The following is a 19,456-nucleotide window of genomic DNA, read 5'->3' as shown; positions in this document are numbered from 1 at the left end:
TATGTTCATAAGTTTGACCCTTTTTGCACACAAAAATAGCATTGCATTTTAATAGTGCTATTTTACCAAGTGCTTGACACTAACTATACATTTGTAGTAAAAGTAGAGGTAAGAGGAAAAATCAATTCAGATGCCCACCACTGGATGAATGGATAAATAAGCTGTGGTACATTTATACAATGGAATTCTACTCAGCAGTAAGAAAAAAGATGATACAATGAAATCTGTAGGAAAATGGACAGACTTGGAACAGATCATACTCAGCAAACTCACACAGTCATAGAAAGATAAACACCACATGGTGTCCCTTATGTGTGGTTCCTAACCTGGACTTACTCGAGTTGCTGACATACCTGATAGGTAACTCAAGGCCCAGACAATAGGGATGGAAGTGTTTGGGGGAAAGTGGTGGGGAAGCAAACATAAAACTAAATCCAAAAGGAGCTGATACCATAGAAACCTTTATCCTTGGAGATACCCTAAAATATAAAACTCTCAAAAGGAGTATGGGGGAGCACCTGAAAAGTAGGGCTCTGAAGGGGTTGGAATGAAGCCTAAGCTTAAAATAATTTTTTTTTTTTTTTTTTTTTTTTTTTGTCTCTGGCCTGTAACTCCCAGTACCAGAGGTTGGTTGCTACCTATATTGAGCTGTTCACTGGACAAACCTATGAGGTTCCCAAAGCAAGATAGCTTTCTGTCAAAGCACTTGATTACCCACGTGAGGCAAAAATTAAGACCCTATTGCTGAAAACACCTTGCTGCTGATATAGAGCATGAAGAGATCTAGCTAGAATTCAGAAGAAAGCCAGTCTCCAGACAGTTATCCCATCTAGTGCTGGAAAGCACTACATGAACTACTGGAGGAATGTGGCCAACAATGGTATGAGTAACCAGAGATCTAAACTACTCAGAAGCAAGCAACCTGACAGGATGTACACACCAGTGCAATAGTGGCACACAGCTTCAGTGGGTAACCAATAGCTTTCTGATTGGCTAAGAGATCTTCTCAGTGTAAAGGAACCCATATCTACAATTGGGAACCAGGTCAGAATCTTATGGAGACAAAGATTATGTTCTCCAGTGTCAAACTCTCACTAGTCTTTGCCTAAAAGAGTGGCTACATCCATCAAAATATCCCTAAATCAATAATGCTTATCCCATTTAAACTATGTGCACTTCAGTCTCTGTTGGAGAATCTGTTCTTCTTTAGAACGTAGTGAGACTGAGGAGATGAAACTGTCCCTCGCACTTCAGCCAAGCCACAGATGAAGCCACAGAGGAATTGGGGGGATGAGCAAGAGTGCTGCTTCCATGTTGAACCTGACAATCAGCTCCAGGGTGAAAGAAACAGACCCAGAGGTTATTCAACACCTACCATAGCAGAGATCCAGAGGCTTTCTAAGAGCTCATTAGTGATGCAGACTTAAAACTCACCCATCATAGCTCAGGGAATTTTGCAGAATAGGGGGAAGAAATATTGTAAGAGCCACAGGTTGAGACATCATGCCCAGAGGCATTCCCTCCCCCTCAAAAAAATAACTGACTACTGGTCTCACAATGTGTAAACCACAACCCCATAGGGAATACATGCAACCCCACTATGGAGTGTCCCCAATGGAAAGGGTGCAGGGATGAGGGTACCAACACAAAATGTATATCCATACTAAATATGTTGGTTATAATTAATAATAATAATTATAAAGATAAAGATAGAAAAAAAGAGGAAATGTCCCCACAAAGCAAAACTCCCTATAGTGTCTTACCTGTAAAATGGCATGATAAGCTCGGTTCATATATGCAAGCCAGGCTTGTGGAAGAAAAAGTGAACGGTGCCACTCTGAAAGCTGGATGTGGACCTGTGGGAAAGATGTACAACGGCATGTGAGGTTACAAAGAATTCATAAGGAACAAAATTAAAACTAAGTCACCAATGCTTCTTTCCTTTTATTTTAGTTGTTCCAAAACAAAGTAAATCAGTCCAGGATTGGAACAATAAACAATACCTTTTAGATATTCCCAGAGGGAAAGAACTTGGAGTGTTGAAAAGACTTAATAAAGTAAGTCTGGAAATTTCTAAATTAAAGCAAATAAAACCCTACAATAATAACAAGTTAAGATGTATGTGTAATACAAATCCATCCCTAAAAAATTAGGGGGAAATGCTGTAAAACCTCTTGCCAAAGTCAGAGAACTGGGTATTGTCTAACAAATCCCCCTAGTAATTTTAAATGAAAATAAATATTACTCATATCCTGGACTTCAAGTATGACAAGTTCTGAAGGAATAAACCTAAATAGCCAACAGAAATACTACATTGTATAGAAACCATGGCAGTAGAGCATGCAAACGAACACTGCATACAGCAACTATGCACACCACTAGATAAACGTCCTCTAATCAGCAAGGGTAAACAAGGGAACACTAGACATGCCAGCAGTGAGATCCCACTTCTGAGTAGTTAGCGGCCCAGACAAAACATCTGGTTTTCATAATCATTTCTGCTTCTACTACTAGTACACAGCTATCTTGCAACAAATCTTCCCAGGGTCTGCTTCTGTTGAAGACAGCTCACTCAAGAGAAACAGTTACAGTACATCACATTTCAAGTTTCCTATAACTTATATCGCTTATACTCAAACAGTCAAAACTTTAGTCTGTGTACTATACATGAGAGAAATTTATATATAATGACAACCAAATCGTAATAACTAGTATATAAGAACATTTTCTTGCAGTCTAAAAATTAATTTTTTCAATGCACTATGATAGGGAAAATAATATAGATGAATGTAGCCAGTTCCATGGTCTCTGGTTATAACTTGGGCCTAGTGAAAGCTCCTATGCATGGGGCTGAGGAGGGCATGAGGATTATCAAGCAGCCCACGTATGCACAGAGCTTTCTGGCTAGGAGAGCCAGAGATGGGCACAAACAGATTATAAGACACAATTGTGAAGAGTCTATGGGAATGAAGAGAACAAAGAGATTAACTCTGGCTGCTATTAATCACGTCTCACACCACTGCTGCTTTTGCAAAAATTAGACTCTCAAACAGTATGAAATGAATACTCAGACCATGAAATGAACTTAAAAAAATTACAAAGATTGGTCTCTTCTTTTTTCCGATTAAGTATTCACTATTCTAAGTGGTGGGGATGGGGGAGTTCATTGAAATGTCCACAAAATCTCTTGAAGGAAGTGAGCCCACCAATCCCTGCTGTTCCCTTGTCATCTACAAAGCAAACAGTAACCTAGGCTAAGACCAGCTGAGGAGGTATTCATCAATTTTGGGCTCACTCTTAGCTTCCAAACACTTAATCATTTTCCTTATCACACAATATCTTAATTATTTTTAAGTTCTATTTTGATACCTGAAGTTAACTGAAACTATACTCAAATACTACAATCCAAATTTTTATCTCTTACTTTAGAAATTAAAAATATCTTTAAATTCTCCTGTCAAACAATTCATGGATATCACTATACTACTAAGACTTATCCAAATCCTCAGTACATGAGCCAAAAGAACTCTGCATATTTTGGAAAGATAGTGGTCTCAATCACTTCTTAAACATGAAGCGGGGATGGATTATGGGAAAAATAAAAGTGAAAATGAGCCAATCAAATGTTGAGCTTTAGCCAAGCATGGTGGTGCTTACCTTTAGTCCCAGAACTCAGGTGGCAGGGGTAGGAGGATTTTTTTTTTTTTTTTTTTTTTCGAGGTAGGGTTTCACTCTAGCTCAGGCTGACCTGGAATTCATTATGCAGCCTCAGGGTGCCCTTGAACTCATGGTGATCCTCCTACCTCTGCCTCCCAAATGCTGGGATTAAAGACTTATGCCACTATGGACAGTTTAGGAGGATCAGACAGTTTAGGAGGATCGTTTTGAATGTGAGTCCAGTCTGGGACTACAGAGTGAGTTCCAGGTCAGCATGGGTTAGAGCAAGACCTCACTTGAAAATAAAACAAAAAATGTTGAGCTTAAAAAAACATACTCATGCTAGGAAACCTGTCTGAAAGGAGGCCAGAGGCATAAGGCAGAAGCTAGTCTTGCTACAGATGGCACAGAAATGAAGTAGAGCACTCCACCTAGATGCCAGCCTCCACACTTCATGGTTTATCCATCATCTTAGAGTGCCTTGACATTAGCTGTGAGTAGATATCTTAAAAAACAATCTCCTACACCATCTCTTAATGAGGAGAGGCTTAAGGTTATATTGTGATGAGAGTCAGACCTTTACTTTTCACTTCGGTTATAGCAGAAAGTCTCCATTACCATTTTTAGAATGGTATTTAATTTCAATATACAGTTATCCATAGTGCCTATATTTGAGGTTAATGTTGCTAAGCTGAAAAATAAATTCACCCAGCATTTATAAAGTATGAGAACTGTGTCAAATCTGCTATACTTGTGAGATGCCCTGGGAGGACAGTCAATCAATGAAATAACTTTGAATCATGCAGGGTCTTCAATCACCGTGTCACTATATTTGAATGAATAGCAAAAGTTAGTTCTCTATACCTGACTATGCATACTCTTAAATGATTGCTGTGTAATGGACTAGATAAGCAGGTTTAGTCATCAGGAACAGTAAGAGCAAAGCATCCTTGACTAAGAGGTAGTGAGTATAATGAAACATTATATGTGTCATACAAAAAAATCACATTCTATGACTCCACACTAGAAAATCATGCCGAAGGAAGAAGAATGTTAATGAGGTAAGGGTGAACACTGGGGCAGGCTAAAGTGTTAAATAGGGTGACCAAGGGAGATCTCATTGAGAAGGCAAAGTCTGAGCAAAAAATGCAAGCTGGTGAGCTTCCAGGTTTTTCTTTTTTAAAAAGGGAATATAAACTGCTTTAGCTATTAGGGAAGAGTCTGATAACACAGAACAAAGAAATCCATATGATTGAGCATTTCTTCTTCTAGATAGAATTCACAATAATTTCAAACATATGTTTGTACATAAATGTTGATAGTAGCACTTTCACAATAACCAAAAGTGGAAATAACCTAAATGTCCATCAATGGATGATTAAAATATTGAATGAAATATTAGTCTCCCATAAAAGGATGAAGTATCACAGCAAGCTATAATGCTATACTGTAAATGAACCTTGAAAATACACCAAAATGAAAAAAGCCAGACACAAAAATATCATGTATTACATGATCCGATGTATTTGGAGTATCCATAATAGGTAAATCCATCAAGACAGAAGGCAGGTTAGTGGTTGCTGGAGGTATGGGAGAGGAGGGAGAAGAAAAGAAGGAGAAATGGGAAGGGACTCTGATAGGAACATGATTTCATTTGAAGATGTTATTTTGAAACTAGACAGAGGAGAGTTACACAACATGCTGAATGAATTAAACACCAGTGAACTGTGCATCTTAACCTTTTTAAAATCATTTTTATTATGAATATACTTTATATTATATGGATACATCATCTGTTGTTACCATTATTTCCCTCCTCCCTGCCCCCATCCCACTGAGGGCCCTCCTTAGTGGGTGTGGTAGTTTGAATAGATGGTCCCCAATATATTCAGTGTTTTATTAGGTTGTAAAGTGGCTTTTAGGCTTATACTTCTCTCTCCCTCTCTGCTTGGACCTGTGAAGGCAGGCCAGTTTCTTCTGCCATTATGGAACTTTCCCTGGATCTGTAAGCTCCAATAAATATCCCTTCCTCCCTAACTGTGCCTGGTCTAGAAGTTTATCTCAGCAATCCTGAAGCTGTCTGCTACAGTGGAGTTGCTGGTATTCCCCATGAGGCCGGGGGTTATGAGTTGTGAGAGCAGTCATTGGTAGGGAAGCAATGCCTCTGGGTAATGCCTCACCAACCTGTAGCTCTAATAATCTTTCTGCCCCCTCTTCCACAAAACTCCCAGAGTTCAGGGTCTTCCAGGTAACTTTTCATGGAAAGTTGCTTGTATCTTAGTACTGGGGGACCCATAAGGTTTATAAGGGGAAGGGCATGACCTAATTTCTATTGTAAAAGGATCTTATGAACAGCTTACTATGCTAAGAACAGACTGTAGGGACAAAGGTCAGAGCAGGAAAAATCTATGTAGAAGCTATGTAATAATCCAGGTTTTTTTTTTTTTAAGTAATTCAGACAAAGTAGTGCCAGCATTGTAGTAAATAATGGATTTCCAACATTTACTTTCCACCCCACTTCAAATACAATGTCAGGATGACAACATTTAAATCAGAAAACCAAGAAAACATGCCTACATAAGTGAGGATGAAGATAAAGGGCTTGGATTTCAGCTGTCTTGGTCACCAGTACCCACTCTGAGTGGTCCATAGGACTATTTAAGCTACATTTTAACTAGGAGGACAGAAAAGAGAGCAGTGATTATTATGAAACACAGATGCCAAAGGTGTTTGGGTATAAAAACGTAGAGGTTTTTTTTTTTTTTTTAGGGTATTAGGATTATTATTCTTTTGTCTAGTATTGTAGGAATTGCCAAAATGTATAGATAATATAGTAAAAAGGGAGAAATCTATATGCAAAGTATAGCTCAATAAAAATAAAATTTACATCTAATTAACATCATATGACAACTCACTCCTATGCACAATGTTGTTTTACTGAATCAGTTAAAATGTTTTAATTAAAAAACAAAGTAGCTATTAAAACCCTGCTTTTAGGCCTTGTACTCCTCAACTATCTCTCTACACTCTTTTGCTGGGTGTGGTGGCACATGCCCTTAATCCCAGCACTCAGGAAGCAGAGGGAGTGAGTTTGAGGCCAGCCTGAGACAACATAATGAATTCTAGGTCAGCCTGGGCTAGAGCGATACCCTATGAAAAAAAGAACTACAACAATAAAAATTCTACTTTTCTATACCTTTCCTATTTCTGTCAACTGTGTCTATCAATTTTAGTTACAGAGGTTGGAAACTTCTGACTTGTCTTAGAGGTCTTTCTTGCCCCTAACTGAATTCTCAAACCTATTTCTGAAAGTTACATCCCTACTTTTCCTACCTGTTTTCCAACATCCTATAAAATGTTTGCTCTGCTAGCATGTCCTAAACGGTGCTGGTGCTACCTCCTTGACTCAGAAGCTTCTCTCCAAGGCTATTTAATGATTTGTTCAAAAAAAATAATGTGTAAACTCTTTGTATAGTACTCAAAAGTCTTTTCAGAATCAAAGAACATTATTTTAAGAAACCATTGTGCTGGCTAAGATCCTCAACCAATTTCCCCATGATTTCTTATTCCTCTGTGTCATTTAACATATAGTCCAGTCGAACTGAGCTATAAATCAGTTCTCAAGTTTGTAGTATTCTCTATAGAACCTTACAGAATCACCACTACTCCCTCTGCTGGGGATGTGTCCCTTCCTATCATTTTTACCATCTAAAATGATTGCTCTCACCTGCATACTTCCAGTATACCATGTACCACTCTGTAAATCCCCACACCTTCCATTTGGGACTATTTGTGTATGAATCTTAATTTCATGTACTCCAAAGGATCAGAAAGTATGTCCATTCATTCTGGAAACCCTGTCATGGGACCCATAACACTGTCTTGCATGCAAGTGTTCAGTTAAGTACCTTCTGAGGTGAACAGAATTAAATATACTATATTCTCTTTAATAAAGAAAAATTCTTGTCATATTAAGACCACACCATTGGGCTAGAGATGGCTTAGTGGTTAAGGCACTTGCCTGTGAAGCCTAAGGACCCAGGTGCAATTCCCCCCAATACCCACATAAGCCAGATGAACAAATTGGCACATGTTCCTGTAGTTTGCTTGCAGTGGCTGGAGGCCTTGGTGTGCTCCTTCTCTCTATCTACCTCTTTTTCTCTCTCTTTCTCTCCAATAAATAAATAAAATAAATTACTTTTAAAACCACACCATTATAAGCAAGTAATTATAAAATTACCATGTTCAACTTTTTTTTTCCCAATAGTATGACTTGCATTGAGGGCGTTATGAATGCTAAGCAAGCACTCTGACAACGAACTACATCCTCAGCTTTCTTTGAACTTTTTATTTTGAGATAGGGTCTCATTAAGTTACCCAGGTTGGCTTTGAAATTGTGATCTTCCTTACCCAGCTTTCTGAATAGCTACAACTCCAGGCCTGTACTACCAGGCCCAGTTTGGTGGTTAACTTTCAATCCGTCTGGAAATACAATGTTTAGAAAACTTTTCTGAATCAACCCAACTAAAGAAAAAGACACATTGTTGAAGACACAAGTATTCAAACTTTTTCAGTATACACCAAAGCACTGTGGCTGGAAAATGTTTAATTGCAGAGAAATACATAGTGAGTGAAAAGGTGAAATTTTAAGCTGGTATTATAAACTTTATAGTCTGAAATGCTCTACACATTTTTATTTGCCTCATAAAGCTTCTAATCAAGTATGCATAAAATGTTAGCTAATAAGAAAATACCCTGCTTATATAATTCACAATAAAATTCACTAGTTTTGGGAAAGAAAACAAAAAAGTAGTCATATTTTCTCACTGATATGTTTTATTTAAGGCAACCACAGAGATATCAAATTAGTTAACTTAGTATTCAGAACAAACAGCTAAAAAATTTGGAAGTACGGTGCCCTCATGAATGAATATAATCACAATACAACAAGATAATTAATACCCTTCTTATTAGCCCTTTACTAAATAGTAAAAACTTTTGATGAGGCTCTTTGTCAAGCTAGAATGGGACAGACAGAGTCATGTGAAACCTGACACATTAACTAAACACATGCTATTACTTTTAGGATGGTGACCCTACAATGTAAGGAAATTTTATGCTCACTAGCTGTGCATATTGTCATCAAAAGAAATCACAAAGATTAAAACATAGAAAAGAAAAGAATAAAGGTATTTAACTCCAGTTGCTACACAAAGAAAACTGAACCATACACATTCTTCCCGTATTCCCAAAAGAAAAACCATTTGCACTAAATATGAGAGACTCTAAAAGCCACTCAATGTCCCATTGTTTATAAATAAGAGTAACAGGCTTCAATTTTCTGTCAATAATAATGACTTTTTGTCGTTCCAATCCCCTGACAAATAGCGAGAAGGGAGGGCTGGTGGAGGACACCTTTTTAAAGTAAGATACTCATCTCTTTGTCAGTGCTTTCCAGGAAATCATTTCCTTCACTCCCTCTTTTTCTCTCCCCTTCTCTCTTCATCTTCTCCCCACCACTGACCCCATCACTGCCTCCCCACCTCATTTCCCATCAGGATAACATTTGCTTGAAAGCTGACAATTCAACTGCATCTCAAGCAACCATTTACTCTGTTATTTAACAGAAGGGGGAAACCCAGTTACCATAACAACTCGCATCCACATGGTAATTATGGAGTATCTAAAATACAGCAAACCATACCTTTCTGAGTATTTTCTAGTGAGAATTTTTAAGAAACACAGATATAATTTCTCCCCACTATTATTTGATATTTTTATCTTGCATAAATGTTAATGCCACTCCTTGTACTTTGTAAGAAATCTTTTAAAATAAGCCACTGAGAGAAAAGGGAAATCGTATGTCTGATGTTTTAAATAACTGGTTATATCATACATAATTATGGGCATCTGAGAAGAAATTAAATAAAACATAGGAAAAGCAAAATTAATTTACAATGTAAAACAATCAATGATTGCCTAAAATATAGACTTATTCAGAGTACAACTTTCAGTAAGTCTGAATAAGGTCTCTCTAAAATAGAAGTGAAAAACAGCTCTCTATTTAATGTTGAGCAGAAGTAGGGCTGGGAGCAGTGAAAAGATCAGGAAAATCTGCATGTTCCCAAATGAAAGAATGTAACGAATCATGACTGTCATTCCCATCCAGGAACAAAATCAGCATCATCCAACTTGGGCAAGAATGTCATGTCAAAGTTGGGATCGCCAAAGGATGACAGAACTGGAGGCAAACTCCAGGGAAGGAAACTCAGGTTCGCTTCCATGGCCATGTGAGAAGTCAATTTGAGAAGTGAAGGAGGTATTCACCAGAGCAGGGGAAGACAATCACCTGGACTTGCGGAACCCTTAGTAGATCAGAAATGCCCACTGGTAAGGTCCCCATTCAGAGATTCAAAGAAGGTGCTTCAGTTTTACAGAAATCTAATCAAGACTGTATAAGACAAGTCTGGTCTGTTATATCAGGCAAAACTCAAATCATACTTAGATCTGTAATTCTTCCAAAGTTAGCAGTGGAGAATATCCACTAATAAGGCAAAAAAGAAAAGAAAATGTTTTCAATAAGTAAATGGACATTATTCCAAATTATTCCAATGTCCAAAGTATTGTCACTGATGGAGTTATATGACTTGTTTGCTATGGCAATGAAAATTACTTAATTTAGTTTATACATTGCTATTGGCAAATATTCACAAAGTATGTTATATAAAACAAAATATACTTCACAATATGAAGAATGGTATGCTCCCACTGGCACAATAACAGGATGACTATTATACAGCTAAGCAACTACTGCTTTCTGATTGGATTTGAAGCCTATGCACAGGAGAGAATTCATGTTTGGTACTGTAAACTTCACCAAAAGTTCATGGCTGGGAAGGTTATAGATCCTAGTGGGGAAGCTAATGCTGCTGTTTTACTATATGGATACATGAACTAGCCAAATTGCCTTGTAAATATTTATGTGTATGCCTATAGATTAGTGCTGCTCTTAGCCTTGAGCAGAGAAGCTTCTTTTTGCAGTGGGTGGTGGGTAATATAGGCAGATACTCATAACTAGTCAATGTGCTGAGAATAAGTGTTGAGTGCTCAGACCTAAATGGAACATCTATAGCAAACCCTCCAATGTATGGAAAGAAAAAGGGTGGGAAAGAAAACAAAGAGCCAGATAAGGGGGAGAAATGTTGTAGAATACTGCCTTTCAGATGTGACATGGCCACTGCACTCATAAACTCACAGGAGGTATGGTTTCTTGCACAAGACCTGTACAACATTCCCTAATGCATGGGCAGGGATCACTAAGCCAGCCCCTACCTGAGGAGCTATTGGCAGATAATGGTTACTGGGGCAGTGGGAGATATTTTCTCCAATGGTACAGACACATTGGTAAGTTGTCAATGATCCAATAAATAACTCCCTACCCATCTTCACACAAGCAACCTAGTTAAACCAATTGGGTCACAAACAAACAAAAATGTCATGAAAGTAGAAGGGGGACTATTTAGGAAGAGGAAGGGTTTCAGGGTGATAGAGGACATGGGAGGATACTGTGGTTTAAATATGATCAAAATCTATTATACATATATATACATGAAATTATCAAAATTTACTAATTAAAATACTAAGAGTAGTCATTTCCAGTCTGATCTGCAAGGAGCCTCTCACTCATTACTCCATTCTAGCCTATAAAACTTTGAACAAACTGAAGAAGTGAAGAGCTCTCTGAGATCTGTAAGAAGACTGACATCACAGAGCCACATACAACCAAGAATGACAAAGTAGAGAGATGCCGAGAACCACAACTTACTTAGTAGGAATTTCGTAGGAACCATACACATAAACCCCTGTATTAACAGATGTCTGAGCAGTAGTCAATGAAGAGGGAAACAAATCGGAGGACCAATCTTTAGAGGCCCCAAGACTTTTATAGTTCTACCTCCAGTAACTTGACTAAGTATCCACAATAAATTTAGGGGGAAAAAATCATCTCAATCTTATGTCAGGAGAAGGAGAAAATCAAGCGCTCAGACATAGGCAAGAATATTCTGTTCCTCTATAGCCAGGTCTGACTTTATAGAGAAAACTATTTTAACAAAGCTTAAGTAGTAGTGTTACTTTGTGTTGTATTGTTTTGAGACTTACTATACAGCCCAAGCTTAATTTGGACTTGCCATAACTCTGTTTCAGCAATGACAAGTATTGAGATTCTAAGCATGTTCCACCATGCCCAGATCCTAATGGAGTTTATCAGAGCCTTCCATGAGGGAAGGGGAAGCACCCAACTTCAACAACTTTTAGCCTTCCACAAAGAAAAGAAATATAGAACCTGTGTCCTCTCTATCCACCTGTTCCTATTAAAGTAGTAGAAGAAACTGAAAAGTACCTGTCAGGGTTACAATGCCACCATCCACACACCTTACCTCTAAACTACTAATAATCATGTTTATTTCAATATCTTTTACTTAAAAGTATCATGTCCAGGTATCTGAAAAAGAACAAGACATGCTAAAAGTAAAAATAAGTTTCAAGAAACAAAGCAAGAATGAAATCAGAAACAGCATGTTGGAATCATCAAACGGAGAATTTGAAACAACCATGATGAATACGCTACAGCTTTGATGGACTAAGACATCATGCAAGAACAACAAACAATGCAAGGAAATAGAAAATCTTAAGGAAGAGTGAAAGAGATATACTAATACTAGGTATCAAAAACACGGTGACTTATGAAAATTTGTGGAATGTGGTACAGTTGCAAGTGCATATAAGAATTTAGTACACTGAATGCACATATTAAAAGAGAAGATCAAAAATCAACCAGAAAAGCTTCTACTTCAGGAATGCAGAAAAACATGAGCAATTTAAATCCAACATAAGAGGAAAAGAAGTAAGAATTAGAGCAGAAATCACTGAAATTAAATCCTAAAATCTAGGGCTGGAGAGATGGCTTAGCAGTTAAGGTGCTTGCTTGAAAAGCCAAAGGACCTCCAGTTCAATTGCCCAGGACCAATATAAGCCAGATGCACAAGGTGGTGCATGCATCTGGAGTTCATTTGCAGCTACTGGAAGCCCTCCCTGGCATACCCATTCCCTTTCTTTCTTTCTGCCTGTCTCTCTCTCTCTCTCTCAAATAAGTAAATAAAAACTAAAAGCTATTTTAAATAAAGTTATATAAAACCAATAAGCCTTTACCCAACCAAATTAAGAAAAAAAAATCAGTAATATCTGAAATAAAAGATATCAAAATACATTCTATGAAAATTAAAAGGATAATAAAGACTTGCATACTAGTCCCACGAATTTGGCAACCAGGATGAAATGGATCAATTCCTTGAAAAATACTATGCTCCAAAACTCATGTGTAAAATACATCTGCCAAGAAGTCCTATACAAGTTAGAGAAATTTAAATATCTGATAAAAAGCACATCTCAGATGTATTCACTGGTGACTACTACTAACATTTAAGAAAGAGAAATCATACTGATTTTCTATACCTCTTTTAGAAGCAGGTACTTCTTTATTCTGTGATTCCAGCATTGCCCTGAACCCCAAAATTACAGACATTAACAAAAACAGAAATCCACAGAACATTTATCTCCAGTGAACACAGATACAAAACTCAAAAATAAGAGCAAATCAAATCCAACAACGAAAAAAACCAAGAATTAGACACAATTAGTGAGATTTATCCACATTATACAAGATTAAAATCAATCAATATTCAAGAATCATTAATGTATAATACAGTATTTCAACTTGTTAAACAAAACCCACATTATCATAATGATAAGTACACAAAAGGCACATGGTAAAATCAAAACTCATTAATGGAAAACAAAAACCTTCCTGGTAGTTTTATGCTTAATTTGATAAAGAATATCTATGAAACACCCATAGCAATATAATACATAACAGTGATAAACTAAAAGCCTTTATTCTAAGATCAAGAGAAAAGCAAGGATGTACCTTCTCACCAGTCTTATTCATTATCATACTTGTACTCCTCACTGATGCAGTAAGATAAAAAAAAAATAAAGAAAGGGAGAAATAGAGGTGTTTTATTTCAGATGACATGAGTATCTCCATAGAAAATTCAATTAAATTGACCAAAAGTTTCAGGAACTAATTAAGTGACTATATCACAGTGATAAGATACAAGATTAATACACAAATCAACCTCTTAACAATATATCAGCAGAAAAAAACAACCCAGACATTAAAATTTAACACACAATGCTATTTCAATTAACACCATCCAAGGTGAAATATATATGTGTATAACTATGAAAATATGTAAGACTTCTTTGAGAAAGACTAATGAAAAATTAACACTGAATTAAACAATGATTTTATGTTCCTGGATAGGAAGACTGAACACTGTCAAAATGTCAATTATTCCCAACTTGATCTATAGATCTAGTACAATCCCAAGCAGAATCCCAAAAGGTTGTTTCATAGATCCTAATAAATTGATTCTAAAGCTCATTTAGCAACACACACACACACACACACACACACACACACACACACACCAGGCAGAAGAGCCAACATGTTAATGGAGCACAAAGAAGAGTGCTTTCACAACCTTAAGTCTTATAAAGCATATTGTCGACAGTGTGATTTTGGTGAATCACTACAGAAACAGGTCAGTGGAAGAGAAAATGAAACCCAACAGTAGACCCATATAAATGTAGTGAATGAATCTCTGGTAAAGGATCAGCAACAGTAAAATGGAAAAAAGATAATTTTTCTAAAAAATAGTGTGCTGGAGCAACTAGAAAGCTTTGGTGAAAAGAAGAAAATCAAGATACAGTTATCTAAAGTTAGCTCAGGATGGGTCCTCTGGGAGGAGGAAGTATAAATAGGGGATGGATCACAGAGAACTAGCCATGAAAAGACAAGTATGATATATTAGAATGCTTCAGAATTTAAAACCTACTCTTCAAAAGACATTGTTCAAGAAATAAAAACTGCACATGAAAACATCAGTAAATCCAGTTCTAATATATGATTTATATCCATTATATATAAAGGCTCTTCTTTTGAAAACAAGGTCCAGGGGGAAAAACAGGCAAAGAATCAGAGCAGAAGAATATGGATGGCCACAGGACACAAGAAAAGATGCTGAGCACCATTTGTCATAATGGGAACATTCTCCTTCTTCAAAGAATGACTACATTTCAAAAACAAACCACATCAGGCACTGGCCAGGAGGACAACACACAACTCTGTGGTCAGTCACAATAAGAATGCCACTAGGAAGGCAGCTAGTTTTGAATATAGTTCTACATGCACTTATCAAATGCCTTCACAATCTTAGATCTTTATTCATTTTTAAAAATAAAAACATGTCTTTACAGAGTCCTGCATATGACTATAATAAGCTTAGTCGCAATCACCTAAAATGGGAACCAACTCAAAGGTCCACCAACTAATGAACAAAGTGAAATTTTGAAGACTTTAAAAGCTTACCGGAGAGTAAAATGTTTACTAGACTGGTGGGGGAACTGTTAGAACATAGATGTCACTTTAAGAGGCGCAAGGTCTGAAACCCGTGGAAAAGCAATACCTAGCCCATTGCTGCCAGGGAAGACCAAGGCCAACCAAGGTATGGCTTTGGGTCTTATGTGGGGCCTTCATGGATCTTAGCACACAGGCTGAGTCACATGGAGTAGAATTTTCCTCATTCCCCCAAAGCATAAAAAACAAAGCTTTTCTTTGTTAATTAGAAGCTGAAGCCCTTTCTGGCTTTGGTGACCCCATCGTGCTCTTCCATGAAGCATTAACTCCTTCTAATAAACTTTTCTCTCTAAGAAGATATCAGCCTCAGCATTTTATTGTATAAAACTGAGTTTTTAGTCAATCTTTCTTTTATTACTTTTACAGGAGCCAAAGCAGGGTTTCATAGCCCCATTACCCACAGAAAACTATTTCTTTCATTTTCACATCATAGTTAACTATGGGTAAGCCTTTGCTCATCCCACCATGACAGAAGTATTTGTCCAGTGTATCCATGCTGCATTCATTACCAGCCCTTCAGACATTCCTTCACCCTCTGGGTTATCAGATAAGTTTTTATGATGGGCCTAAGATGTAACAGTAGTAGTAGTAAACTGAATAGGGCAAAGAGAAGCTGCCAGGTAAAAACGTGTAGGTTCTTAATAATAAAAGAAAAATATCATTTGATATGATTGTTAAGCTCTAGAGTAAGAAATTGAATTCTGGACTCCCAATTTCCAGACTTCTCCATGCTCTTGTTTTATGATACTGAACAAGTTAACAAGAACTAACCAGAGGATGAATGTAGAGATTAAATGAATTAGTATACAGATGCTCCCATGATTATAAAGTCATATTCTAATAAACTATAATAAATTGAAAATGTACAAAGTTGTAAATGCCTAACCTAACAAATGTCATCGCTCAGCCACACAGTACAGTGTCACCAGCAGGTATGTCAAACATGTGATCCACAGGCCACACACAGACACATGTGACTGAGGATGGCTATTGATATGACTCAGCAGAACATTATAAACTTATTTAAAACACTATGATACTACTTTATAATTTTTTTGTAACTCAATTGTGTGCTTGCGTATGACCTTTATGGATGGCAACATTGTGTTGCAATGTCATAAGCTTAGACATACCTGCCAAAGTACCAGAGGAGTACCCTCATGGCCATGTGGCTAACTTGGGCTTCTATTGCTGCCCTTGCTGTATTTTGCTAGTCCAGCAAAAACAAACAAACAAACAAATCCAAATTTGAAAATAAATACGACTCCTACTGGATGCATCACTTTTACACCATCATGAAGTAAAACACTGGTCAGCTGAACCATGTTCTGAGACATCCAGTACATAGAGTAAGAGCACTAGAGCACAGTAATTTTTAAAGTGCCTACACTGATTATTAGTTGATATTGTAATTGTTATTCGTATTGCTCAGCTCTTAAAGCTCATATTATCTCTTGACCACAGTTTGAAAACTGTATGGCTCATCCCATCTCTGCCTTTCTTCCTTAAACACAAATGAACTAAAGTAAGTGGAGATTGAATTGAAACTAAGATCCTACCATAGTATTGGCAGAATTCTGTCCAAAATGCCTTCTAAATGACTCCCAAAATAATGTCATTTTCTCATCCGTTTGAAAATTTGAGGCCTTCTATAACACAAGTTCCAATATCTTAACCCAACAGTTTTCTCTGTTCATATCTAGTCCATACCTCATAAATTCAGTAGTTGAATTTATCAAATGTCTTCTACTATTCTACACTTCTACAAAAATTCTGTTCTGATGGTGACTTGATATAAGCTTTTTATGAAAACTATGACTGTCCTGAACCTACCTAGGTGTATGCCTTAAGAAATATAAAGGGAAGGCTGGAGAAATTGCTTAGTGGTTAAGCACTTGCTTTCAAAGCCAAAGGACTCAGGCTCGATTCCCCAGGATCCATGTAAGCCAGGTACACAAGACAGTGCATGCATCTAGAGTTCATTTGCAGCGCACCTATTCTCTCTCTCTCTCTTTTTCTCTCTCTCAAAAAAAATAAATAAGTAAAAATGAAATATTTTAAAAATGAAAAAAAGAAAAGAAATATAAAGGGAGGGGCTGGAGAGATGGCCCAGAGATTAAGACCATTGTCACCTAATAATGAGGATCTTGGGTCAGAGTCTATCAAGTTCAACTGTCTAAATCCCACAGCCAGGCGTGGTGGCACACACCTTTAATCCCAGCACTTGGGAGGCAAAGGTAAGAGGATTGCCTTGAGTTTGAAGCCATTGTGAGACTATATAGTGAATTCCAGGTCAGCCTATGCTAAAGTGAGACCTTACCTCGAAAAACCAAACAACAAAAATCTGGGTCTGGCCATGCATGTCTATAACTCTAGTCCACTGGGGATGAAGACTGGAAAATCACTGGGACTCACTGATAGTGGTTCTGGGTTGTGGGAGAGAACCTATCTCAAGAAAATATGTGGATAAGACATAAGAGAAGGAACCTGACACTCCCCTCTGTCCTCCACATGCATACACATGGGGCACATATCTGCATGCACATGTTCATGCACCACACATCACACACAACAAACCACACACATACTCTATACATATACACACATGCAAATATATATGTGGAGATAGATAGGTAAGTAGATAGATGACAGACATAGATGATAGACATACCAAATTTCTCTCTTTTCTATGACAAATGAGATGATAGTGAATAATAAATACAGAAATTATGTTTTTCTATTTTGTTAAATTAAACCATTGTTTTCCTAGAGAAACACTACTATACCCAGATCTTTCTTCCTTCTTTCATTGAATACAGAAACTATAATCATCAAAAGGACCTCAAATATTTACAAAAGTATACTCTAAATAAACACAAGATCATAGGATAATAAATACATACAAGTCCTCTGTACTTTTCTATAGTTATATTGGTGGTAGTTGGTATGATACAGAATGTAACTCAAAGTGCTTAGTGCTTCAGTGGTAGAATTTTTACCTGCCAGAAAATAAATCAACTAAGTTAGTGAAACTAGGATTAATGAATTATGTATGTATGGTTTATATAGGAAAGATTTATAGATCCTAATTATTTTAACATCAATCCTACAAAAGTTTTATTGTTCATGTATTTTCAATTTCAGCTTATATTTTAATATTCAATCTATTGTCATTGGAGTACGTGAAAGATAACCCTTTACTATGTTGTTTTGTTGTTCTATTAAAAATTATTCTATTACTATACAATCACTATTGTTTTGTTCATTCACATATTTTAGCTTATATTTACTTAAATGGGTGTGACAAATATTTTAAAAACAACAACAAAAACATCTATCTCACATGCTTTCTGGCTACCCTCTTGGGTTTGATGTTATCTACAATAATTAAATTTCCTGAAGATAATGTAAGGGCAACATATAGCTTAATTTTTAATAGATAAGTGAAAGGAAAAAATAATTATGAAAGCCAAGAATTGTTAAGACACTTTTAAGACTTAAACTTTCAGAGATCATTTCTATAGTTCATTAAGACGCTTTTTATTTACCTCTAATTCTATTCACAAAATATAAATATTAGTGCCTCATAAAGGGTTAAAATTAAGAAATAGGCAAAATTTTTCTTTAAATAAATTGAAATTTATTCTCAAGAAATGGAGGATAAGCACTGATGAATCAACTCTAGTTACTACTGCCAAATAACTAGGCAGTGATACAAATAGTCTCTTTCAGAAATATATTAAAATATTTAAAGATTCTAGTTGACAAGGTAGTTTGAAAGGCTTTAAAATAACATAAATTAGTAATGAGAAAGGAGGGCTGGAAAGATGGCTTAGCAGTTAAGGTGCCTGCCTGCAAAGCGGAAGGATTCTGGTTTTATTCCCCAGGACCCACATAAGAGAGATACACAAGGTGGCACACGTATCTGGAGTGCAGCTGCAGTGGCTGGAGGCCCTGACATGTCCAGTATCTCTTTCTCTCTCTGGTAAGTAAAAATAAAATATCCGTTTGAGGGCTGGAGAGATGGCTTAGCAGTAAAGCACTTTCCTTTGAAGCCTAAGGACCCCGGTTCAAAGCTCGATTCCCCAGGACCCACGTAAGCCAGAGGCACAAGGGGGCACACACATCTGGAGTTCGTTTGCAGTGGCTGGTGGCCCTGGTGCACCCATTCTCTCTCTCTCTTCCCCCTCTTTCTCTCTCTGTTTGTTGCTCTCAAAAAAATAAATATCCGTTTGAAAAAATAATGACAAAGAGAAAAAA

The 19,456-nt window shown here is 36.9% G+C and overlaps 1 protein-coding gene across 2 annotated transcripts in view; it reads right to left on the bottom strand.

Moving 5' to 3' along the window:
- The window catches only part of Focad (focadhesin), a 364,375-nt gene that overhangs the window by 77,365 nt on the left and 267,554 nt on the right, over positions 1-19,456 (bottom strand). For both annotated transcript variants that reach the window (XM_004658412.2, XM_045146459.1), the window contains one exon: positions 1,764-1,856. In XM_004658412.2, coding sequence (XP_004658469.1) covers positions 1,764-1,856 — 93 coding nt within the window. The remainder of the gene's footprint in view (positions 1-1,763; positions 1,857-19,456) is intronic.

The sequence above is a fragment of the Jaculus jaculus genome, chromosome 1, assembly GCF_020740685.1.
Source record: "Jaculus jaculus isolate mJacJac1 chromosome 1, mJacJac1.mat.Y.cur, whole genome shotgun sequence".
In the NCBI taxonomy this organism is placed as follows: domain Eukaryota; kingdom Metazoa; phylum Chordata; class Mammalia; order Rodentia; family Dipodidae; genus Jaculus; species Jaculus jaculus.
Note: the sequence above shows the minus strand (reverse complement) of the source record. Positions and strands in the feature narration are given on the sequence as shown.